This window comes from Pyrgilauda ruficollis, unplaced genomic scaffold, assembly GCF_017590135.1.
Source record: "Pyrgilauda ruficollis isolate IOZ18807 unplaced genomic scaffold, ASM1759013v1 scaffold32, whole genome shotgun sequence".
NCBI lineage: Eukaryota > Metazoa > Chordata > Aves > Passeriformes > Passeridae > Pyrgilauda > Pyrgilauda ruficollis.
The window spans coordinates 4087785-4115262 of NW_024524600.1; the positions used below are offsets into that span (position 1 = coordinate 4087785).

Consider the following 27478-nt stretch of genomic DNA (forward strand, 5'->3'; position numbering starts at 1 on the left):
GCTGTGTATACCAAAACCCAGAGCATCCTCACACTATTCCCAAATTCTTTCTGCATTTCCTACACCTGTTTGGCTGGCTAAAGAGCAGCATGTGCTAGTTGGGCTGGTGCAGTGCTGCACAGGAGAAGGCTAGCCACTGATTGATTGTCTCTCAGGGACCAAATAAGGGGTGAATTATACCAGTCTTGGCCCTTCTCTCCTTCGTTTCCCATCTCATAAAATCTCCAGGCCCACCAGCCTTCATTCCTCTCCAGGAGGAGATGCAATCACAGCTAAACAGACAGACGCTGCCATTTGCTTAAGAAATGATGACAAAAGGCTACAAGGATAAAATCCCACATAGAAAAGATTAATTTCTGCAAAGTTACCTTCTCCAACCTCCCACTACGCAGGGATTCCTGGTCCATGTAACATCTCCCCACCAAAGGTGACTGTGGATGAGTCTTTCTTGTGTGAGAAAGAAACTGGATAACAATCCAATTATTCTGGATTTTATGGAATAAATTTTGATGGTGCATGTTATCTCAAATATCTATTGTGTAGCAAGGAAGTGTACAAAAAAGTTAGGAAAACTTCTGTCATGAATAATGAAAGCTCATCTTATCCTAAGAAAAGGAAATATCCAAACTTCCTTACACAATTTTTTGCCATTTTGTAGTTCTCTGGCTTATTCTGTTCTTTGTGTGTTTTAATGTGCACACATTTTTACACATGTAAATGTATTACTGGTGGGAATAATTGTTTGCTCCAGGTTGATAATGCAGAACAGTAGGAAATTTCTGCTTATAAAGATTCATGAGGGATATTAAAGATCTGAGCTGGGCTACAGGAACTGCTGGCTGTTAAGCTTCTGTAAGGAAATAATGATTTCTCCCAAAGAAATATTTTTGTGCACATCAAAAGGGTATTTTGACTAAGATACCTGAACTGCTTAATTAAATCTCTTATTTCCAGAACGTTTAAGCTCTTAATCACAGTGTAAACAACAATTTTGGAAGGGTGGAGCTATAAAATTTAATCTTATTTGTGAATAAATTTATTTTTTTAAAATTTATTTATCAACTTTACTAATAACTGACTTAGTTTTATTTGACCAAAATTTAAAAGAATATATATGTGTTTTATACCTATAAAATATGTATAAAATACATAGATATATGTACATATGTATTTTCAATTTTATGTTGGAAAGGCAGATGAAGCTAAATTTTTAACCAGTTATAAGTTAATTTTAGGAATTAGAAGCCTGAAATTCTTCCAGGGAGTTGAATACCAAACTGTGTAGTACTGATTATTGGCATAAAAACTCAGACTGCTATGAGAGATCTTCATATGGCTTTTCAAGAAGCAAGTTTTAATGTATGAAAACATCACAGACAAGAGCTCGAATACCTGTGTATACTGTTCTTAAAATGATGGAGAGGAAACTCAGCTGATGTTTTCTGACACCAGTTTTCCTTTTGGTTGGCATTACATAAATTTCACCAGAAGTCATTTGTAGGTGGGTGTGTGAACACACTGTACAACATGGCTTCAGAAGTACATGAGCATCTCCTGAGCCTCTCAGAAATGAGTAGTAAGGACAGCCCACAATTACTCTCTAAACTTCTGTCTCCCAGACAGAAGAACCAAAAAAATCTTTCTGGGACATGACAGTTCTATCCCAGGAGCCATCTGAGCTTCCAGTGGGATAACAATTTTCTCCATTTGATTTAAACTCTGTCACTCTGTCACATCAGTTCGGGCTGTCCCATTCATCTGAGCTGGCTGCTGCTGACCAGAAAGGTTTGAAGCTTTGCTCTCCAGGCTGGGAGCCTGCAGCACAGGCATGAGTTAGCAGCACACCAATGCTCCTCCTGCATGTATCTCTCTGGAGGCTCACCAATTTATGCAGAGACCTGGAGCTGCAGGCTGAAGCACAAGTTAGATGTGGATCTGGTTTACACCTCAAATGCAGTTTGGTCTCCTGAATTATTTAAATTTTGCAGGTCATTGTCCAGGTTCACCCATTTATAAACTCTTCCTCCACTGGAGAGTTTTAGATGATGTAGGTTTCAGCTGGAGGATGTATTCAATTGTTTTGCTGATAATGAAAGGTCTCCTCAATAGCTGGTATGCACCCTGTACCCATCTACACTTTGCTCTTCAAAATCCACAACAGTCAATAAAAAAAAGAAATATAATGTCTAGAGCTGGTTTTAAAAAACAGCTTCAGGAAATGCATTACAATATATGTGGGATAGGTAATAGAAAGAGTTAAACTCTTCAAGTGATGGCAATTATACTCTGCATGCAGAGCTAATTATTGTATTGTACATCCTTCTAGTTTCTCGTACAAGACGGAAAAACAATGTTATAAATAATTTTCAGAAATGGATTTCTGATTATCAAATTTGTCTTATCTTTATCATATGAAACATTGAAAGTCTATCTTGATTGCTCTGAGAAATTATCAGTTCTACCATATTAATGAATAACACTTAAGCTTTTAGAAACTGAAAATTACAGCTGAAAGTTGTGTGTGAAGTTTAGTCTCTGGCAAATTATCCCTTCAGTGACGAGCCAAGTGTTCCCCAAGTGCTCTTACAAAGTGTGTTCCAAGGGCATCCCATAAAGCATGGCTGCATAGCTCTTGCACCCTATTGTCTACATAACACCTATTAGAGGTACCAGCCTACTAACACAAACCTGCTGACAGCCAGAGCATGCCAATGCTACCTTGAATATAAGCAATTAAACCCTTCTGGCTTGGTGGTTTTTTTTTTGTTTTTTGTTTTTTTTTTTTTTTTTTTCATATGTGAAGAATGCTATAGAAGTTGCTAGACTGTAGGAAGTTATAACAAAATTTTGGTCTTGAAAAAGCAGTTTCTTTTGGGAGAGAATTTTTTAGTTGCTGACATCAGTCCTGCTCACTGAAGACAGAAATTGTCCAAAGACAACCAACATGCAAATTATACAGTATCATATTCTTATATATTTGGAACTCTAGTACTACGCTTCTGGAAGTAATGAGGGTTTTGCAACTGTTGAAGCAAGAACAAAGTCCATGCCTAAATGAGGAAAAGTTATTTTAGTAATATGAACAATCTTAATCTGTATCAAATATTTGTGCACGAACATCAGTAAGGTAAACAGGATGAGATGTGAGTTTTGGCTGGTTTCAGTTTATGAAGTTTTACTAGTTCATCCCAGGCCACATGATTCTGCTTTTTAAAACTTTTCACTTCTGGTGTAATTGAAACTCAGGCAAATTTTTATTGCACTCAGTTTTAATAAAAATCTGATCCAAATATTTTAATATTTTTTTGTCTTGCCATACTTTTCTCTTTACATATAGACACATATATTCTAAGAAAGGATTGAAAGAGAAGGAGTTTTGCTACACATAGCAAGATTTTGACAGAGAAAGCAACATTCTGTGTGTGAGAACACATTTTTGACAAGCATTAGGTACCACAGAACCACAGAAATGTTGAATTTGGGCATCAGCTCTTGAGGCCATCTAGGCCACTCCCCTGCTTAGGGGGTTGCTTGGGGCTGTATCCAGACAACTTTGGAGTACCTCCAGGCATGGAATCTCAACAGCCATGGTGGGCAAAGCAGCTTATCTCTGGGAAGCACCTCCCACTGTGTTTGAATGCCATGCTTGGGATTAGTATACAGGTTTAAAAAAATAACATATATAGGGATATAGCTTTCCTCTGAGATGAATATTGTGCAGTTCACCATCGTTCTGGGGAGACATTGCAAATACTTAAAGATAGATCTTTCCCAGAAGAGTTCAAATGCAGATTCAGGAATACTAGTTAAAACCTTTACTGGTAAAAAGACAGTTTTACCCAGAGAAGTTCCACTTCTGATACATGCCCATATAGAGATTTTATTAGTGTCTAGAAATTTTTTCCTACCAACTATTCATTTAGCATTTCACATTCTGTTAAAGAAAAAAAAAAAAAGAAGCTTGTTAGGAACGAACATTTTAATTTTGTGGTAAATCAGAGTGACTGTAAAAGATTTGTTTTATTCCAAGTCACAGTATGAAAGGAAAGCTGGGTAAAGCAAGTGTTATTTAACACTAAATAATTTCATTTCCATGACTTCATCAGACTTACATATCAGCTATTCAGAAAATAGTCCCAAAGAGAGTCTTTAATTTAAACTGTCTGATGTTCTTTTGGCAGTTGTAGTGAAACCAAGAGATTTGTTCTCCAGAAAACTTGGACATAGCTTCAGTTCAAAGAAAAGGGGGAGGTGGATTGGTAGTTTGGGGTTTTCTTTAAGGTGGACTTTACTGCAATTTACTCAGTTACTGTCAAACAAACTGTATTTTTTCTGGAAATTATTATCATTAACTCTCATCCTTCCTTCAAAAAACCTAGTACCTTTTAAAAGTAGGTCTACAAAAGCTAACACCCAGTGAAAATAATAAATACTATATCTCTGTCCTGAAGGATTTTTGTTCACACAATTCAGTGGAATAAAACATGTTAGAAATTATTTTCCCAAACTAAATCCTTTGCTTCAAGCCATACCTCAGACTTTTTCTCAGAAAAGGCATAATGGAAATGTGAATAAATAAATGTTGCTTCAACTTAGCAAAATAAAACTCTCTTTGACTGGCTGGAGACAGAAACACTTTCAAATAAGTCTTCATATGCTGCTTCAGGAAATTAGTTCTAGAAATGGTGTTTACTGAAAGAAAAATGCTTCTAAGAAAGGTACTGTCCCTTATTTAAAGTTTCATTCAGAGTTAATTGTTCTTTTCACTGTCACTAGGTCTGGAAAAGGTGCCAAAAGACCTTCCCCCAGACACAACCCTGTTGGACTTACAGAACAACAAAATCACTGAAATTAAAGAAGGAGATTTCAAGAACCTGAAGAATCTTCATGTAAGTGTGCAAATTAACTGGTATTTACCAACAAAAATGGGGAGAAAATGTGACTTTAGTCTGGTAATGCATTTTTTATGGAAAACTCATTAAATAATTTGTGATCTTCCTCTACCAGCCCAGCCTATTTATTTCTATCCCCATTTCTCTCTTGCAAGATTTCTTGCCAAACTACAGAAGTTTCTCACCTCTTTTCAGCCCTTCATACCTGTCTCCTGTCCATTCAGCTCCCTGATCTCCACCACAGCTCCTCTCAGATATTTATTTATGTTCTCAGTCTCTTTGGCACAGTTACTTGGTTATTTCCATCTCAACCCTGCCACCTCACTCACTTCTTACTGTACTCTTTCCCCTCCTACCTCTGAGCTCACAGAGATTTCTATGTGCCACGTTTGTCAGCAGACATTCTGTACTAATTTTAATTCAAGAATCTTTCCAAATTTCTCTTCTGCCCCCTGCACTACGATGAAATTTTGTTTTTGCAATAACCTTCTCCTAGCAAAGCTCCATCCTCATCCTTCTCTACCTGCCAGTCTTCTAACACTTTCTGTCTGGTTTCCTCTTTGCTGAAATATTTTCCTTCCTGGTTTCTGTGACTATTTTTTTTTTCTGGTTCACCTCTTCTTTTCCAAGTTTCCATCAGACAGCTACCTTCCTCTCTGTTTCTTTTTTTTTTTTTTTTTTTGGCTCTGTCTGAGGTCCTCCTCCCTGTCTATAGTTTTTATCAACTTTTTAATAAGGTTATTTTCTCTTTTTGAAAGTGATATCCTAATTCAGGCATATGCCTGAAAATATTATTTTCTAGGCTTTCAGCAACTCATTCTGTGTATTCCTCCATTTGATCCTTTATTATTATAAGCAATATCTTATTTGGCTTTTCTTGCCTGGTTCTTTACAGCCCTATTCTATTCTATTCTATTCTTTCTTTTACAAACAAGAAGCCAACTAACAATTTTCTATCTATAAGTGGTGCCAATATCATCACTCGAAGAATCTTGTTTCAAACAAGAATCTACATTCAACCACTCATACTTGGAAAAAAACCTATACAATTTTACCTCTTTTAATTTCTTCCAAAGTCCATCTTAAATATTTGTTTAAATGCAACATCAAGAAGAAAATTTAAAAAAAAAAATATGAATGCCAGACTGTCCATAGTGAAGGGCTCTGCATGAGTGAATCATGATGAGGTTCATGCCATCTAATTTTAGCATAGGTGTCTATAGTTGATCTAGTTCCAGAGATAACCTCTAAAGACAACAAAACATGTTCTTCCACATCTCATTTCAGAGGACTAGGTTTAAGAATGAGATAATTTGTTCCCCAGATTTTTTTTTTCAATTCCCTTCTTTGGCTACAGGACAGATTTGACACTGTAAAATGTTCCTGCCCATTTGTTTTGGTTTTCTTCCACCTTGGAAAGAAGTCCTGTGTTTTCAGGGAAGATTATCTATGAGGTGCTAAAAGAGACAAAATTCTTATCAGTGAAATTAATCTTTTGGCAATCCTTCTTCATGACACTGTATTAAATGAGTCAGAGCATGGTATTGCAGATGAAAATCACTGCTCCCAGTGACTTCTACCCACTTGGCATTTGGTCCAGGTCTCAGTTACACATCCTGCTGTGAGCTATGCTCTTGTGAACTTATTTATCTCATTGAAGTTAACTCTAAGAGGTTTTCTTTATTTGTTTTGGGTTTTTTTCCTGTTTTCTTTGAATTTTTTTTCTAAACAGATACAATTTAATAGTGAACTAAATTAGTAACTCCTCAAGGAAGAAATTATTTGTTTGGCTTACTCACAAAAGTACTCAGGACATGCTTAGGGACCACTGGAAATCATACATTAGCATAAGTTTTAACAAGTAACCTTCAAAACTGCAATTTTCCTGGATTTACTCAAGAACAAAAAATGATTCTCTCAGGGTCCCCTTCCAACCCAAACCATTCTATGATTCTATGATCTCCTCCCCAAAAAAATAATTTAGTCATGCAGTATATTTATGTAACTAGGTACCATCTTTGCTCTCAGCAGGAATATTCCTGTGTAATATCTGGGAATGATTCTCATTCCCTAACTTTCTATTAAATATTTTTCAGAGGGAGTATTGTTTTTAGAAAGTAAAACTCAAAAGCATTGATGTTGATAGAGCTCTATTATCTCATTTATTTTAAAGAGTGTGTGAGGTACATACATAAAATGTGTGTGCTTTTTAATCTTATTTCCAGAGAAACATGGCTTGGGTTAATGTCACATTTGACAGTGTGATGTTCAAAAATTTCTTAGACTTTACTAAACTTTCTTGTATTCTAGTAAAAAATTGACAGTAGTATTGTTCCAAAATCTAAAATTAGAAACTGGACTTAACTTCTTGCATGAATGATCACTTAAGGGAACAATTCCTTAAACCCCAATTTTCATAGATCTTGAAAAAAATGCACAGCTTATACAGTTTGTTACTTTTAAATAATCCATTTAAATACCTTAATACTTATAGCTGTCATCAACCACAGGTGTATTAGTTTTAGAAGTGATTTTCATGAACAAGTTGGGTTGAACCTTAGGTTCGACTGGTACTAAAACCCAGAATAAGTAGCAAGAAAATAAAGGATTTACGTATAACTTGTCCATGGCTTCTCTTTCACTACAAATGTAACTGCTTATACTACACATCACTGGAGTACACAGCACTGGAGATGAAAGAGAAATTAGAACCTACCAAAATACTCTTAGTATTGAAAACTTTCCTAGGTGGATTTCCCAAGCACAGCTAAAATTTGCAGCTGTGGAAATATGGCAAGGAATTAGAAGAGGACACAGCTAAAGGAGTATTTTCCTGCAAATAATAGATTGTTGCCAAAAAACATCAGAATCAACAGTTACAGTGCACTTGATATTTTCATAGCTTTAAATTATCCAGGAAAAAGTGGCTAAACTATTAATGTTGTACTGTTAAAACTCAGTGAAACTTCACTCTATTTGAAAATAGATTGTTGAAAGGTTGTTTGTTTGTGTGGTTTTCATTTTAGTTTTTTTAGCACAGGGATTGAGAGAATAGAGGAAAAGTTGAAGACTTTTTTTACAGGCTGAGGACTGAGTTTCACGTTTTCAGAAAACTGTCTGATATTATGTAAAAAAACTTGCTTATGACTTAGACCTGTGGCAAAAAAGTCAGACAGGAAAGCTATTGGAAAAGCCAGGAAAAAAGTCTCTATTTCTATGAAACAGTCAGAATTTTCCAGGCAGACTGACATTTCTGGATGGAGTTCAGTACTTTGACCCCATGGACACAATAAAGAGTCCAAAATACTCCATGAGTAAGCTCTCATGCAGAGTAAAGGAGGAGCCTACACAAACAGCACAGGGAGTTGCAGGCTGTGTGGCAAAGCCAAAGCAAACCAGCAGAATGCCTGCACCTGGAAAAAGAGGTGAAAGGAACTGCTCTGTGTTAGATCACTATAAGAGCAGCACAAACAACAGAATGGTGACTGCATGCTTCTCCAACAAGAATTTTTCAATTGGCAGAGTGCTAGTGTAGTGAAGGAAGATGAGTGCACTATTGGCCTGAAATCAAATGGAACATTACCTAATTGAAGCTAGCAGAACTGTTCAAAGCCATGGCTGTACATACAAAAATGCTAAAGCCAACTTTGTTTAAACTGAAGGAAAAGATCTAAGAGATAAAAGATTTAAACTAGGAACTTAAAGTTGTGACCATATCCACACTAAATGTGGAGGCAGAGAAACTGAAACTTTTTTTGTAGTAACACCAAGTGGAAAAATAAAGTATGGCAGTAGAAAATTTCATGCCATCATTTTCTTACAAAACAAAACAAAACAAAAAACAAATAAAAACCCCAAAACACCCAAACAAAACAAAACAAACCTGAAGAAAAGTCTAAGAAGATCTTTCAGAGATAGAGAAAACCCTGAGATCAAAAAATATTAATTAAATAATCCAGACTTCTGATGGCTCATTACAGCTTCAGTTCCCTTTTCCCAGGCATAAAAAGAAGTTAACATTAGTCTCTGTAAATCACAGAAAGAATCAGTAATCACTATCCTCCTGTGAAAAAACAAAGACAAATATTTCTGTCCACCTTCTACCTCTGAACCCAGTTCCTAGTATCATCAGTGGCAGGACTGAGGTGCTGCTTTAGGTTTCTAAAAAATATTCAGTATGGGGAACAAAAAGTTAATCTTCCTGAAATACAGCACTCCCTTAGAGAATTTTCATTTCCTCATACTCACCTGTGCATTGTGCTTAAGACACAGTGAGATTTTCCACAGAAACAAGTATAAAACAGATCACATGCACAGAAAACATTTTTCTTGTACAATAGGTAAAGATTTTTTCACGTGTGGAAAAAAAACCAGGACAAAATATTTTGAGGTCCTTAAAATTCTGGAGAGAGTCAGCATTATAGGCTAATGAAAAAAAAATGAATTTTTTATAGAATATAACAATAAAAAAACAAGATCAGCTGTAATAAATTTAATGAATGACCAAAATTTCTTGCCATAGTAGACAAGGTCAGGGTTGAAAGAAAAAGCAAAATGCAGAACCACCTGTTTCCTCATCATCTGAGCAAGTCATGTTGTGTGAGGGGTACCAGTGAGAGCTCAAAGGCCAGGCAAACCAGGTCTGCAGCAGGCTCCTTTGCCTTGTGAGATTATTCAGCAAGGTCCTGTGCATGTGACCAAAGTGCTTTCCACAGGCTTCTGTTTGTACTGAGAGGCTGCTCCTTCAGTGCCTTGACATCTCCTTCCTTCACAATTCATTCATCTCTGTTGCTTCCATCTCATCCCTTTTTCCTTGCTTTTCTTAGCCATGTCCTCTTGATCCTAGGTTTGGATGATTAGAGAAGAATGTCAAGTTCTGATTTTGGGGGGTTTTGTTTGCTTTGTTTTGTTTTGTTCCTGGGTTGTTTGGATTTTTAGTTTTTCTCTAAATGTGCATACATCCTTAGTAATTTGGAAGAAAGCCTTCCTTCTGTGTTCAGGTTATAAGTATGACTTATCTGAAAATGTAAGGTAAACAAAAGGGGTTAATGTTATTATTATTTTGTATTGGGATGCCTGGCTCCTGAGGTTAAAGTTCTTAAGATATAACTGTTCCTAGCAGAACTGTAATAAAAACCAGGTAATAATGTAATACATAACCCAGGAAATTAAAGAAATTCCATTGGGCCAGGGATTGACTTTTCAGTTTAAACCCTGAAGGATGCATGCATCAGTAAAGAATTGATGTTAGATAAGAGTTCCACCCCCATCTGGCAAAACAGGTGTATCACTATGCAATACGGCTGATGAAAGTTTGCTGGTAATTTTCCATTTTAATTCTGCTTTTGGCAAGGCTCTCATTTCTAACTATACTAAATTAAGATGAATGGGGATTAAAATCCCTCAGAACAGTCTCCTGAGATTCTCATATAATGAAATTGCACCAGAAAATTTAATTCCTTGCTCCCCACCCCTAGACAGGGCAAAAATTGGAAGTTTTAGTAACCACAAGAAGAACAACCCTATGCTAATTCCAACCTGCCTGCCACACGCTGCCTCTGCAGTTTGTCAGGGTGTATTTTGACAAAAGCCTGCCAACAAGGGTTCCAAAATTTTCCTGAATTGTGAATCCTCCTTTTTGTGTTTGGAATAAATATTTGATGTAGAAATCAGGTCAGAAGGAGCTAAATGACCAGACTCCCACTGACTTTAATGTAGCCAGAATCTATTCCTGTCATACAGTGGTTTTTATTTTTTCTCCTGACTACAGAAATACCAGAGGTGTTTCACTAAAAGAGAAAGTCATCTTTGGAGCAAAGCTTCATTTTTTTTTCCTCTCTGAACGCCACTTAAACTGCTGGTCATGATAAGGTGGTGCAATATTATAACTGAGTCAATGTTTACTGTGCAGTTTACATTCTTTATCATGACAAAGGAAAAAATGCTTTAGCTCAGAAAAATGAAGATGGAAGTTTAGTTTTCTCTTATCCATGGGAAATTGCTATGAAATGTCTAAGCCTAACAAACTGATGTATTAATACTTGATGTATTTTTGCCTCTTCTCTTCTTCCTTCCTTCCTTTTTTTTGTATCCATACCAGGTCATGTTGAAAGCTGTGCATTTTTTTGCTCAGTCCTTTTTATTGTAAATTCATGATGTGCTTCAAAATTTTTTGGGCAGGGGAAGTTAGGGTTTAGGGAATATATTTATTATAAATGAAATATCCTTTTTCTCCATTAAAAGTGAAAATGTAGAAGAAGGTCGATTTTCAAATAAGGGCATCAGTTCCTGTGACATTTGTTCTAGGATATAATTTCTGCCAAATTATTTCACACCAGCAGCACTGCAAGTAATATCTGAACCTAGGGCTCCAGCACTCTTGAGCACTTTCAGGATGACCCTTTTTTTTTTTCTCTCCTAGCGTTTCTTTCCCTGTACAAAAATTTCATGTCCTTTAACACACTGAATATAATGTCTCATCATGCCATCTGGGCTTTATTCTGGATAGCTGGTCCTGTGACCTGTTTTTGCCTAAGATCCATTCCTCTGTAACACTGCCTGCAGATGTTTTCCCTAGGTTTTTGTCCCCTAGTTCCTGTTTTCATTGACCTCTAAATCCCCTGAGTTTTTAATTTTATTTTATTTTGGTTTGGTTTAGCTTTTGTTACATGCAAACCATGTGGGACACATTCTGAGGAAAGTAAACAGCATTGCTGCAAGGCTCATAACTTAGTTCTTTAAGTATGGGATATAATAGAGGCATTGTGAAGTGGGAAAGGAATCCAGGGCTATGGCTTGCCAGGTGCGATACTGGTGTGTTATCCTCATCATTTGTTGTTGCTCTGGGAGACAGTAAAATGTCTCTTACAAACTGTAGTGTGTGGGTTTATTTTTCCTTCTTTACAGCTGCACAACAATGGAAAAATAATGCAGGTTTAAATATTGAGAGCAGGGACTTGCAGAGAGGGGTCTAAGTGGGAAATAGTATTCTGGCACAGAAAAAGTTGTAAATTCTGACTTGTGGTACTTTCCCACCTTATACCATGAAACATGTTCCCACTGTGAAATTAGTGTTTTTATACATACCTTTGATAGAATACCATAATTTCTAAGTGAAAAACTCCTTCAGTGTTTGAATTTAAAAAAAAAAAAATCTGTGTGTTTCCCCAAGATAACATTAACATGAGAAAGCATTGGAAAAGCATAACAGACTAATCCTAGGTACCAACATCTGGGTTTGGTCAGGGGTTTCAGTTACACTCTGAAGAGATATAACAATCAACTACTCAGAGAAAATTTACAGAGACTAGCTGAATGTATGCCTGCCTATTTCCAACCAGAAATATTTCACACCAAATCATTAGCTGTGATAACTGTTGCCCTTTTTCTTTTAATTTAGAAGATACCATAGTTAAAAGAAATCCAAAAAAGGCAGACTTTTAGCTGAAACAAATGGTTAATCAGTACAAAACAAAATACAGGATAAAAATTTCAAATACTCATAACATGAGCCCAAACTCACTGATTGTTGACTTAGAGATCTATTAAAAAATATGGTGAAATTAATAAAAATAAAGAACAACATAATTAGCAGTAGCACATTTGATTATTGAAATAAAAACAACGTAAAAGACTAATCTACATAATTCCAATTGTACCACTTTTAAATAACTGGATTGTTTGCCTTGTCCTAATACTCTACATGTAGCTGAATTTCACTATGGGCAGAATCTATATCTGTGTCACGATTCTGGCAATCATGAATCAGAAAACCACTCCCAATGTGTATTCATGTGTTCTCATGTCAGGTTTTATCATCCAGGCCCAAATAAAAGAGAGTTGGTGGCAGGGCCTCCACTGACCAATATATTTATTTTGAGGTGGGCTTATTGTTAGGGAAATACTCTTGCTGAACTGTGGGTGACCTCTTCTACCTCCTCTTGCACATGAGTTATTTCTAGCTAGCATACAAAATTAAAACCAGATATGTCCAGCTTTACCTGTGCTCAATGAAACCATGCCCAGTACACACTGCTGGCTTTGCTCAGGGTGATCTGCAAGAAGAGTCCATCAGGGGAAAAAGACATCACCATTTTCTTCTGCCCACTTCTCTGCCCAGTTTCCATGATGGACAGGTGCTGTCACAGAGGCTGATAGTCTTGTTACTGTTTTAATACTTAACTGATTATGGAATGAGTCAGATACTCCATTTTCCTCCAAGAAACAGACTAAAGAGTAATTCTGAAAATATTGAAAGTGTATAAAAATGCTCTGGTGTTCACTATAGTATTTACAACAAATTTTGTCTTCTGTTTCTGAAACTAGCACAATGGAGGTGGTGAAAAATGATGGCCTATTAATAAATAAAAGTAGATATTATAACAATATTTACATGGCCCATTCTACATAATCCACTGCAAAAACATGCATCACTGTAAATCTGATAAGTAGATAGCAAACAGGTGGAATGATAAGTCATTCAAGTATCTATTATATCTGAAATACTCTCCATTACTGTGTTAAGTCCTGACAGTAATGAGACCTTCTCCCTTTTTGTGTTATGGTTAATTATCTATGAGATTTAGAAGCAATGTAAAATTTCAGAGGCATGCAGAGAACACCTGTTACAGATAACAGTGCTTTCATGGAGGCATTTCTCCCCTGGCTGTATAGAGAGATAATCTTAGAGTTACCCTGAGTCTAGATATCACAGTTGTGAGAACTGGATTAGACACTGACAGGAAAGGCAAAGTAAGTATGGTCCATGATTGCCAACGGCAGGACTTGGAGCCTGATGCTTCAGATTGTTCCCCTTCCATGCAAAATTTTTCTTACCAAAAAGATAACTTATATCTCTGAAAAAAAAAAAAAAGTTTGTTATTCATCACAAATCTAGGAAGTGCTGTTTTATAAGACTAAGAGGAATGAGGTGAAGTTATGCGTATTTTTATTAAGCTGGGCTGTGCCTTCACTCTATTGAGTAACAGAATTTCCTGTTCAGGAGAAACTGGTTAGGAGGGTCATGTGATGATGGGCAAGGTATAACAGTATCCTTAGGATAAACAAAATCAGGAAAAAATACCCAAACAAAAATTATATTTTATGTGACTGTCTTGTTCTTCACAGATTTCAAATGGATTGATTGTACTTATTCTTGCACATAAAGAAGCTGCATTGCAGTCTCAGTAATGAAGTAACACTTGCATTTGTTCTATAGGACTTTCACTGCTTCAGAAGTTTATAACCTTTTTTTAGTACTGCATTGCATTTTCTTCAGCTCACTAAATTTGCCTTCGGAAGACCTCAAAAGGCACTAGAGAATAATAATAATAATAACAATAATAATAATTTTAAAATGTTTCACCACAGAATAATTTCCCTTGTGATCATCTGAGATCTCCTTGATTATTACTCCACAGGCATTGATCCTTGTCAACAACAAAATCAGCAAAATAAGCCCATTAGCTTTTGCTCCTCTGAAGAAACTGGAAAGACTTTACCTGTCCAAGAACAACCTGAAGGAGCTCCCAGAAAACATGCCGAAGTCTCTCCAGGAAATACGGGCTCATGAGAATGAGATCTCCAAGTTGAGGAAAGCTGTCTTTAACGGGCTGAATCAAGTGATTGTCTTAGGTATGAGCATGAGAAATATAACAAACAGAACTGAGTGGTTTTTCCAAGATGCTGTTTGTAGTTTGATCAGTGATTATATGTAGAAAGGCAACAAATGCCCCAATAAATTGTATCTCCAAATTAGCTTTGACCTGAAGAACATAAGTACCTACACTGCAGCCCAGCTCACAATCGTGTTTTGTTGGCAGAGCTAGGCACCAATCCAATCAAGAGTTCAGGCATTGAGAACGGAGCTTTCCAGGGGATGAAGAGGCTCTCCTACATCCGTATCGCAGACACCAACATCACAAGCATCCCAAAGGGTAAGAAATTCAATTAGTATTTCAGAGATTTGCACAGGTATGATGTGGTAACTTCTACTGAATTGGAAAAAAAAATATTATGGGAGCTTTTTGAATCTGTCCTTAAAGTATCTGGTTTTAAACCAGATGACTTTTATTAGTTTGGAAAATTTTGGTTTTTGTTTGCAAGATCCATGAGAGGTGCACTGTGAAATGTCATTTTATGTTATTTTGCTTTTCTTGTCTCACAGCTGAAATATAAAATGGAAGATGTTTTCAGCCTCCAAGCCTGGTTATTGAGCTTGACTAATATTACACAACTGTAAAGTCATGTAAAATTAACTGAAGTTGTACAAGCAGAAAATCAGCCCTCCACAAATCTGTGGCTTTGAAGCCAAAAATGCTGTTCCGATAACAAAACAGAAACCTTTGCTATTTTTCAAAGTATTTAATTGCAAATTCCTACAAAAGAACAATTTGATTGTAATTTATTAAAAACAAAACAAACAAACAAGAATGATTCCAATTCAGAGGAAATTATATTCAATTTATTCATACTTCAGTCAACAAATTGTTTTGAAATGGCTGAAAACTTTTTGAGAGATGATACTGATTTTTATTTTTTTCTTCCCATATTTCCTGTTTTGGATGTTCTTTTGAGGGACCTCAGATAGGTAAAATGTGTTTCCTCTTTTTTTTTCTCCTGATAAACAGAATTTGTAAACTAGTAAGCACCTTAAAAGAAACAACGTTAAAATTATTTTGCCTCATACTTACAGTATGAGTTTCTACTGATGTTTCTTGTTAAATATCTAGGTGCCACATGTTTGCATATTTATGTGTATGGATAGTCTGGCTAAAATCAGAGATATTTATATGTCCCATTTACATAATCATGAAGGGTAGAATTAACAAATGAGAAAAATTTAATTTAGGTATTTTTAAAGAGATAACTGTTTTATAATGACACTAGGAACTTGGTCTTATTTCATCATAAATTAATTGTTGGTATCTGTTTTCAGTTTCCCTGATTGTGAAAGTTCTTTATTTCATTTAGTGAATCGTTCATGGGCATGTTTAGAAAAAATATTTTGTCAACTGTGAAAGAGCCTTGTTATGGTACAAGTATTTTTTTTAAATATAAGTATCCAGTTTAATCAAAAATAATTTGATGGAGTTCTCTCTTTCAGGCCTTCCTCCATCCCTTACTGAACTTCACCTTGATGGCAACAAAATCAGCAAAATTGATGCTGAAAGTCTCTCTGGACTCACCAACTTGGCAAAGTAAGAATTAACTTCTTTTCACATAAAATACTAGTTGAAATTGCAATCACCACCCACACAATTATAAAACATAAGTCTGGCTTTCATGAGTATTAGAATCACTGAAATAATCAGAACTTAACAGGAAAGGCTTCTAAGGATTTGTGTACTGATTGAAGAGAACAAACACTTCATTTATTTTCCTGACAAAATTTTTCATCTGTTTTCAATTATGAGTGCTATATGCTCAGGACAACTGTTTATTTGATGTACAAAAAACAAAACAAAAAAAAAAAAACAAAAAAGAAGAAGAAAAAATAAAAGAAAAGAAAACAAAACACACACACACACACTAAAAAAAAATAAAAATTAAAAAAAAAACCCCAAACAAACAAACAAAAAAAAAAACCAAAAAAAACCCAAACAAACAAACAAGAACAATTAGACTTTTTTAATTGTATAATGTTTCTTTCATTTCATGTCCATCTTTGGTTTATGCAGTTTTCTTGGAACACAGCAATGCTCATGCAGTTTGCCTGGAAAATGAGGAAAAAAGTACATGGGAACCAAAACTTCTTTCAACAGTGGTTCCTTTGTTTCTCAAGAAAGGCAAATCTGCAATGAGTCCAGGAACATGATTAAGAGAAAAAAATAATAAAATTTAATTGAAAAATTGTTACTGTCAGAGTGACTTTACTCTGCCAATCTGTGACTACATTGTTGAATAAATTTCTGTAAGTGTAAGAAAATAAAAAGGACGATTCCCAAAAAGCCCTTATACAGAATGATTTGTGAATTCATTCCCATCAAAAAATATGTAGCAGGGAAAAATTGTCCTTTACTACAAGTAATTTTTATAATTTAATACCAAAAAAATTACTGTGAAAATGGTTTTTAAAAAGATTGACAATCAGGCTTTTAACCAGTTTACTGGATTAATGGATTTTCATCTTCATCTTTCTGCTTGTCAAAATGAGGGTAGAAAACAGAAATCAGAGAAAGATTACTGAGCAACAGGAGTTACGTTTATGGCTATCTGTAGTTGCTTAGACAGCAGTTCAATGGAATGAAGTAATATTAGTAATATCGTAATAGTAATTAGTAATATATAGTAACCTAATACTTATTTTGAATCTGAAAATTCCAAGATATAAAGCTTAGAAGACCTTTCCAGATCTTATAAATTAAGACATTTCATGTTATGTTTTATGTTAATATTTTATCACAGACTCAAAAAAAAAAAAATCTGTTCTAGATTTTAATGAAAAAATAAAAATATGATATACATGGATTAAAGGACTACGAAGCAGTTATTGTTTGTTACAGAGGCTTAGAACAGATTATAACATTCTTCAGAGAAATTATGAAGAAAACTTCCAAAACCAAAACAAGATGATAACTACTCAGGTAGAGAGTAATTTACATTACTGGAGGTGGGGGTTGTGGGGCATGGGAGCTGTCCTGCAGGTGACACAGTTTTTCTGTTTTTCTCATTCACACACTTGGAAAACACCACAGGCAGCACCACATGGACAACACTGTTGGAAGTCTGCCTTAAGACATAAAGTTTTAAACAGCAAGTGCCAGTGGAGTACTAAAAATATCTAAACTTGGGCTGCTTCTATTGTGGCTGTTCTGTAGGGAACAAGAAGATACTCTGCTGACCATGACGTGGGAATGTGGAGCTGCTCAGAGCAGGCTCCATGTTTTAAAGCACTCTCTGCCCTGTGCTTAAGCAGGTAACATAGGTAACAGAGATGCCCTTTTGCAAAGGCGGGGGGTAAGGAAGAGCACGGAGTGCTGAACAAGGAGCACATCACACAAAACAAAACAGACAGATGGGGAAAGGAGGGAGCTATGGAAAAGCTCTAGCCCACCATAAAGAACCCCAGCCTTTTTTTATATGTCTAAGTTTTCAGAGATATTAGGACAAGGTCAGAAAACCTTGTTCATGCCTACTCAAGCTTGACAGGCTAATAGCTGCCCTAAAGCACAATAATCTTCGAGAAACAGGTAATTTTTCTGGCTGTGAATTTTAAATTGTAAAATGTTTCATGCAAGAGCTTGGCGTAGGTCTATTGTTCGTTCTCTTTTGAATTTTCTTGCATTCTAGTATATGTGCAACATTTGTCCTTTTTATTTCTTTGTTTTCCTTGTAAAATTACTCCTAAGTCTTTCAAAAGCCTTCATTGAGTGACTCAGTGAGAAAGCAATAATCTTCTGAAAGTAAACCCAACAAAGACTTTGGTGATTACATGCAGGAATGAGTTCCAAGAGGACATTCACATTGTACATCTGATGTTACCAACATCTACATTCTAATAAAACTTACTGAGATGGTCCAGCTCCATACAGTGGAAGTTGGACCAAGCAAAGGGACTTTTTAGTGTCTAATATACATTAGATATCTGGAAAAATTTCTTTACTGAAAGGGTAGTCAGGCATTTCAACAGGCTACCCAGGGAAGTGGTAGAATCAGCTTCCCTGGAAGTGTTCAAAAGGCACATGGATTTAGCACCTGGGGACATGGCTTAGGGGTGAACATGGTGGGGTTGCATTAATGTTTGGACTTGGAGGTCTCAGAGGTCTTTTCCAACCTTAATGATTCTGTGATTCTAAACCCATAATGATAGTAATGGTGTTGAGCATCATGAAGTTTCTTTTAAAAACATAGTGGAAATGATTCAGCAGGGATGTTGGAGAAAAAAATGTGAAAAAGTATTTGAGAATTTATTCATTTTTGAGATATGTGTTTGATGATGCTCTTCAATGATTTAGAACACTTGGATGAGGTTTACTGAAATGCTGGGAAAATGTTACTTATTCACTAATAAAAAAGGAAGTAATATATCAATGTATGAAGCAAGAATGATTTTTGAAATTCTTCCTTTCTTTTCCTATGGGAAGGGTGATGAGGACCATATCCTTTCCAAATCACCATTTTACGCAGTAATATTGACTGTAAGCACAGCCCCAAGTGACTAAGAGATTTTGTAAGACATTTAGAGTAGATGTAATTTCATATAATTTCATTCCTTCTGGAATTTAGATCCACTTCACTACAGACTCCTATAATTTCATTCATTCCCTAAAAGACTTTGTGTAAAGGGACTGTTTTTCTTCATTAGATTAATATAAGAGTCAGAACTGGTTTTCTTGGCACTGGTCTCCCAGGTTTGACACACCTGCTTGTAGACCTGCATATGTAGAGAGCACATAATTAGATATGTGTCAAACAAGAGTTTATTGCCGCCTGACAAAATGTGGAGGTTTTTTTCCAATCTTTTCAGAGACATTCACTATGGGTACCCATCACTGAAGTCCATTGTAAGCATTCTGTAGAACTTCAGACTGAATTGCTATGTAGGATCCAATTCCCCAAGCTTTCCTAAATCTTGGTATATCCTATTCAAAAGAAAGTTCATTCTAATAACTTTTAATGAAAATTCTTCATTATCAAATTCTAGCTAGAAGATGGGATACTGTGAACTGATTTCTAACTGAAGTAAATTCATGTTGATATAAGTGGGAGCTCTCATTAAAGTCTCCTTTGTCATTTAATAGTTTGAAAGCATTGCCGTATTTAAATTAGTAGGATAAGACTATTTGCATTATGTAATTATGTATTATGTAATACTAATTAATACTAGGAAACCTCTCAGCCATAAAGATCAAGGAAGAATTTTCAGTTCTGTAATTTTATTCTAGTTTCAGAAAGTTTCTGACTTCTGAAACTGCTACAAGCCACAAAGAAATACAGGTCATTAGATAACTGTGAAGAAGACTTTCTTAAAAGTACTCCTCCACAGCAAATTATTTTAACATGAGGTTTCTTATTAACTGTATTATCTTATCGATTAAGCTGTTAAGAAATTTCAGAGCATTTTCCCCCTCAATATTAAAATAAAAAAGCTTAAAGAAAAACAGCAAAATAGATGAGCTAAGTTTAGCCTTTATAGAAATAATTTTCTAAAATTACAATACTCCTGATGATTACAACTCCTGAAGTGTTGTTGCTGGTTTCTTTACTGCAACACAGAGTACTGTAAATTATGCCAGTCTCTTGAAAAATTTCTGTAGTTTAGTAATTACAAATCAAAATACTATAAACACAGAAATACACAGATAGAAACAGATTGTTCAAATTGAACTTGAATTGTTCTACAAACGTAGTATGTGGATATGTAAAGGAGAAAGGGTGATTTTGTGATGAAAACTCTGGATTGGATTAACTATCTTAGAAGGATGTGGTGGAGTTTTAAGCTTAACAGCTCTGGGAACATGGGTGATGTAGTTTGACAAAAAGCTTCAGACAGTGCTCCTTAAGTTACAGGTATCACTTGTTCAGTGTTTCAGCTTCCAAAGACAAACTGGTGCCTATGGAGGTGCTCAGTAGGTATCTACACCAGGATTAGTCATACAGCTCATCAAAGGATACAGTATTGTAAGCACAGGTTGAATGATATAATGATAATTGTGATTTTTCACATCACATGTCAAACTTATTTAATTTTTTTAATTTAACCTAGCTCTACCTTGCTCACATATAATTCTGAAAATTAGCCAGGTCTGTTCTGCAACAGCAGTGCAGAGAAGCAATCAACCCAAGCAAGAAGAAAGATAGCTATGTGGGCAAGTTTAACACTTTTTTATGTTTCCTCTTTCTTTTTTTTTTTTAAATTACTTCAGACTGGGTCTCAGTTTCAACAGCATTTCTTCAGTTGAGAATGGCTCTCTTAACAATGTACCTCATCTGAGGGAGCTCCACTTGAACAACAATGAACTTGTCAGAGTACCCAGTGGACTGGGTGATCACAAATACATACAGGTAAAGTTTATCATACTGTCTCAGAGAGCAATAGTTGAAAGATTCCTAATGGTATTTGTGCCTTTATTCAGCCTTGAACAGAAATGTGCACAGTGTTTTTAATTTGATGCATGTTTCATAAATGCTTGAATTATCAAGGAAATGTTGAATACAACAGGAAGACTCTTATTCTGATTTTTTTGTGGAAATGGTTATGGAGGTGTATAGATCTGGAGATGTACATTCGTTGTCTCTGTATGTCTGAAGGGCCACAAAAATGTGGGATTATTTGTGTAACCTGGTTCCTCTTTACTCAACAAATAATTACTAAAATAATTTTATCTCTTGATTTTTTTTCTACTAAGTGACATTTTGCAACCTTTCCCAATAATCTTTCCTTTATTATCTCACAAAACAGTGCCATCAGGAGGGCAAATAGACAAAACAGGCATTTCACATTACCAGTATTTTTGAAGTCCTTTTGGCCAGATACCTAGAAAGATTGCCTCTCAGGAGCAATTTAAGTCTTCACCCAGACTAAGATTTTACAGCAAAGAAAGCTCCCAAAGAATGAAGACTCCCAAATGTAAATTACCCCCTGCATGTTCCTTGGAAAAATTCTCCAGAAGTGGTGAATCTGGAGCAAAATGATAATCATCAGCTACTTTAAATTGTCATTAGTGGTTACTTTGGCTCTGAGTCCTGTATAGCTGCACTCATGAGAATGAAAATATTAGAGCTGGAGAGAAACCAATTAGTATCAAATATATTTTCAGTACACAGCACATGCTCCAGAGCTACAGTGCTGTATTCATAATTTCACATCTTTGGCTCCTCTTTTGGTTACAGTACCACCAGCTGACAGTAACATTATTAGATTGCCTTGCACAGTTTGTGCACTTTCTGTAGAAATTATGTCAATTGGGTGCATGCTAGGTATTTCAAAAGGTAAACAGAGTCAAGGATTTGTTTGGCAAGAAGACATATTTGCATAATGTTGCCAAAACGCATGTGAAGCATTTAATATGAAATAATTCCTCTTATTTGCCACGATAGCTCAATTTCTCACTTCAGTACTTGTATGCTTTTCAGGTGGTCTATCTTCATAACAACAAAATCGCTTCCATTGGTATCAACGACTTCTGCCCTCTTGGCTACAACACCAAAAAGGCCAGCTACTCCGGCGTGAGCCTCTTCAGCAACCCCGTGCAGTACTGGGAAATCCAGCCCTCTGCTTTCCGGTGTATCCATGAACGCTCCGCAGTACAGATTGGAAATTACAAATAGATGTCTAAAGATGGGGTTTGCTTGTGTTCCAAAGTGTCTGTCCTTATAGGCCTGTTCAAAAAACCGTTGCTAACAATTAACGCCAAATGCCAGAAACTTCACTCTAAAGTGGAGACGATCCTTTGAGGTAGAATAAATGAGACATTACAGATGTACAAGAGCGAGCATACCATCAATAAGAATTGCCCACTGTGCTTTAAACTGACTTATTTCAGCCTTCTTTTCCAGCATGCTTTCTGTGGCATTTTTCAGTTTGCTGAATGCTACAGGTTTTCAGATTCCACTGTATATGAAATTCGGAGTAAATATTTGTCATTATGATTTATAAAAAAAAAGACAATGATTGAGGTTATTTTTATAGCCACACACAGAGAAAAATAGCAGAGGGGACAAAAGACTCTCAAATCATCTTGAGACTTGAGAAGGTAAGAGTTACCTCCTTTAAATTTATTTCAAGCCCTGGAGGTTTAAAAATATCCACTATAAGATAATTCTGAATGTATCTATTTAGCAGAGGCAAATAAAGTTGTTGCTAATGTCATTATTTTTGAAAAAAAATAAAATAAATTTGTATTGTACACATAGTTCTTTAAAGTTTGCCATTCTTCTAGAGCAATGCTATTCAGAATTAGCCTAACATCATCCTAATGAATAAAATATTGAGTAGTCTGCAGTAAAAAACTTGTAAGCTATATCTGGAGCTCAATGACTAAATTTCTCTAGAGCAAATCCTTCTCACCTTAGTCACAAGAGCAGTTTTTATGACTGTACTGCCTTGCAGAATATGGTATGAGGGTTTAGTAAATGTTATCAATCCATGTATTTATCTAAACAAAAGCCATAGCAGTTCACTTTTCACTTGTTCTTCATTGTACATTTATCAGCATCCATTACTGGTTTTGGTTTTATAAAAAAGGAGTTTAGAAGTAGAGATATGCAGGTTCCTCTGTCCGACAAATTTGTGGAATTTAGACTATAGAAGCAAAACCATAAGTATAGAAACATATGAAGTGAAATAATTGCTATTGTGGACATTGTTGGGACACCATTTGTAGATGTATCTATTTAGAGTGATTTGGAGCCCTCTGTAAATTGGGATTCTTCGGCCCATACCAGCGGGTAGCAAGCACATCAAAGGTAGGCTGCACATATCTACTGTCAATCTTCAAAGCTAAACATATACTCAATAAAAACATCACCTGAAAAGAATCTTCTGCAGACTCTTAATACTCCAAAGTCAATCTCTCTAATTTGTAAAACTTATATGTCATTTATATTAAAGAATAATGTAATACAGGCAAACTCCAAAGTGTTTGTCTTTCTTCTTTTGTTTAGATAGAATAACACAAGTGTGTCAGAACTTTAAATAAGTCTTGAAAATTTAACACCTTTGGCATGATGATAGCTAAAATAAGAATAAGTTTTGTGAAATTCTTTTACCTCAAGGAACTTTTTCATGCCTAACTCTCATAGGTAATTTTTTAGGAGCAAACAAATATAGTCTTTTTATAGCTGTCATTCAGTAGAAAATAATTGGAAACAATTATGACTCACTATAACCACTACACAGAAAAAGAATGTTTGCACTCTTCTGAGCTATCTTCTTCATATAGTTGCCAATGATTTCTCTGCTTTCTATCTGTTTTTCTTCTGGATTTCACATTTTCAGAGAGTTATTTTTAAATAAAACAAACAGTATATGATAACTTTCTGTCACAGGAGGGAAAACACTCCATAAAATCATCAGTTATGGTTCTTTTTTTTCTTTTGGTTCTTGGTTGGATATCGACTGTTGCACACACAGAGACTTCATGCAGAAAACTAAGCACTGGCATTTCAAGTGAGAACAAAGGCATTGTCTTAGCCTGAAAAACTCCACAGAGTTTGTATGTACATGGTTACAGAAAGAGATCCACACAAAAAATAACAATTACAAAAAGCATCATGTAAACATATGCACAAACTCTCCATTTCTCCATCCACAGTTTTAACATCTCACATACTAAGGCTTTTCTTTCAAATTAGAACAAAATTCAACAAGTCCAGAAGAAAATATCTGAGTCTGGTCCTCCTCTGTAACACCCATGATATATCCCCTATCAAGCTTGCTGGTTGCTGCTAAAGCATAAGTTATTTCTCATAAAACACATTCCCTTCTAACAACCAAAGGCTGCAAAGATAGCAGGACTTCCCTGATTCCCAGTCTTTCTCAATGAAGTGAAATAACCAAATCCTAACAAGAGACCTAAGCAAGATCATGACAAATTTGAAAGGTACACGCACTGTTGGTTTTCCATAAGTTGTGCAGCCACACCAGTAATATTTGACTGATGGGATTCTATCCACGCACAGCATCTGCAGAGACTTCAAAGCAGCGGGAAGCCCAATACTTTCAAAACTGCTTTTCATATAAATAAAGAACAGATGGTTATTCCACTCAAAAACAAAACAAGGAAAGAAAAAAAAAGGAAAATAACAAGAACAAACACAAACAATCTATAAACAATTGGGTGGAAAGAAATAGAAGAATTAAAGTAGAAAGCCTTTGGGCCTGCAGTGCATCCTCAACTTCTTCGTAAAGCATGAAGACAGTGAATGGTCACAACTGTTGGACTCAAACACATAAAGAATAATTATTACCCTTGTTTCCTGGTGCAGCCTAAAGAATCTTATCCCTTGCTGCCAACAAGGGTGTGGCCATCTTTTACTCTGGTTTCTCCTACGGTGCACCAGGTTATAGACAGTTATCATATACTCAATTGCTGATGTATAAATGACACTAAATGTAATTTCATTTCCAGGAAAGGACCTGCTCTTAAATCCTTGGCATCAGTGTGTTGCTCTCCTTTCCAAGACCATACATTTTTTCAATTGCCTCCACCAACTGTTTCTAAAATTATCTAAGCACAAGGTCTGGTAACAGGTCTTTTGGTTTTGGGGGCTTTTTTTTTTTTTTTTGGGGGGGGGGGTTGGTTGTTTTTTTTTGTTTTGTTTTTTGGGAGTTTTTTTGAGCTGCTAGTGAACCTCTCTCATAATCTATTTCTGCTTAGGTTAGCTATTTTTGAAAGCAGATAACATTTTCTACCTCACACTCACTCGTGTAAAAAATAGGAAAAAGCTGAAAAATTGTGTTTGTTCAAAGCAAGTATTAACTTAATGTATTTCTAATATCATATGCAAAATAACTAAAAAAGATTACAGACTTTCTCATCCCACCACTACTCTGAAGTGCCATCTAGTGTCACTGAGGGACAGTAACAAAGTTACTGTTAACTAGAGAAAACCAGAAGGAAAAAGGTTTATGAAGCTTTATGAGAAGAGGGTACTCAAATTCACCTACTCTGTTGTTTTGGTTTTGTCTTTTTATTAAGTCAGAGGTGCAGTGCTGTGAAATCAATAGTCTTTTTGTACACCTACAATCAAATACATTTGCTTTGAACAAGGATGCATTTTTGCTCATTCTCTCTGTATGCACACGCTGCTCTGAAGTCAGTTTTTCTTCAGAGACTTTCCTACATCTGTGTTTTCTGTTTTGGTGGTTTCTGAAGAGTTGCCTTAATTTAGCTGAAAGTAGTTCATTCAAGAAACAGGAAAATAAATGGAAGTGTCATGTTTGTGAAAATTTGCAGAGCACTGAAGGGGAAATATGGGCTGTGAGATATATGGGCTGAGTTCAATATTAACTGCCTCATCTTTAAAATGAAATTGTAAAATTAAAAATAGTTGATAATTTTTAGCATAAAACATTATCTAAAGAATGCTCCAGCAGCTCCATCTGCAAAAGAACAAAGTTTCTGTGGATGTCCTGAAAAGGCACAAAATCTGTTTAGCTGTTTGGATTACACTCAACACAAACACTCAAACAGCTAGACTCATCAATGGCTGCATTTTAAGTGACACAAACCAGCCTTTGGCCTCCTGCCCTGCTTCCTGCTCTGGAAGTTCAGGGCTGTTACTGTGCCATAAGTGCCTAAGAGGATCAGTCTGGATACAGGCACTACTGAAGGCTGTTTACCCTGACTGTTAAACACCACACTTTCCTTTCTGAGATTTAAAGAAGTGGTTTCTTCATAACTGCTTTGTCAGGCAGTTTTCTTTCTCAGTGTGTACATTATGCTGCTTGAAAGCTTTGGAGATTACCTCTATGTGGGTGTCTTAAGTCAGCAGACCAGAAGAATGTTAATGCTCTGTTACTGCCTGCTTGAATTGGACTTAATTCAGCAGGAGAAAGAATGGAAAAAAACTATGAGAAATGTTATTGTTCTGATTATATATTTATTTGTGTATTTCACACATCTTTTTAGACTACAGCAGAAAACTAATAACAAAATTATAACAGTGTGATGAGAAGCAGTGACGGTTGTGTTTCTATATCCAAATGTATTTCTGCAGCATGAAACACAGTGAACCAGCTTTTAAAAAACAGCAATAATTGCAGGCCTTGCATCTGCAGACACTTACCCACATGAATAGCTCTAATACTTTCACTCAGAGGAGCTGAAAAAATACAGATGGGCATCAATTTCGAAGGTAAACTAAAAAAAAAAAAAAGAAAAAAAAAGGTGCTGTCAACTCTTTAAATACAAAAGGCTGTTTTAAAACAAAAAAAATCCTGAACTGTCTAAAACACCTCAGTCCAGGAAATTTTCATTATTTTCATGGCAGGAAATGTCCCAGGTACTTCCTTTGGCTCACTCCCAGAAGGAGAGAAGGTAAATACTTGAAAATTATGATTTTTAGTCATAAATGGCATGATATTTTGTTTAGACGCACGTGGTGGTGTTATTCCTAGCTTTTGGCAGAATGGACAGTAGAATATGTACTGCTTTATTCTGGATATTCCCTGAATGAAAAGATAGAATGTACCCTCAGAAATTTCGCTGATGACACAAAACTGGGGAGGGGGCTGTTGGCTGATAAGCTGAAGGCCGTGCTGCCATTCAGTGGGACCCTGACAGACTGGAGAATTGGGCAGAGAGAAACCAGTGAGGTTCAACAAGGGCAAGTTCAGGGTCCTGGACGTGGGGAGGAATAGCTCAAAGTGCCAGCACAGACTGGGGCTGACCTGCTAGAGAACAGCTCTGCAAGGACGGGCCTGGGAGTCCTGGTGGGTGCCAAGCTGACCATGAGCCAGCAGTGCCCTTGCAGCTAGGAAGGTCAGTGATATCCTGGAGTGCATTGGGAAGAGTGTGGCCAGCAGGTTGAGGGAGATCCTGCCCCTCTGCTCAGCCCTGGTGAGGCCAGTCCTGGTGCTGTGTCCAGTTCTGGGCTTCTCAGGACAAAAAAGTAAAGGACCTACTGGAGAGGGTCCAGTG

At 36.1% G+C, this 27478-nt stretch overlaps 1 protein-coding gene across 1 annotated transcript in view; it reads left to right on the top strand.

Annotated features, from left to right (window-relative positions):
* DCN (decorin) overlaps window positions 1-23465 on the top strand; it is a 38660-nt gene extending 15195 nt beyond the window's left edge. The window contains exons 3-8 of the mRNA XM_041474384.1: window positions 4777-4889; window positions 14312-14525; window positions 14714-14827; window positions 15997-16090; window positions 20759-20897; window positions 21969-23465. Of these exons, the coding sequence (XP_041330318.1) occupies window positions 4777-4889; window positions 14312-14525; window positions 14714-14827; window positions 15997-16090; window positions 20759-20897; window positions 21969-22163 (869 nt within the window). The 3' untranslated portion in view covers window positions 22164-23465. The remainder of the gene's footprint in view (window positions 1-4776; window positions 4890-14311; window positions 14526-14713; window positions 14828-15996; window positions 16091-20758; window positions 20898-21968) is intronic.
* Window positions 23466-27478: the final 4013 nt, after the last annotated feature.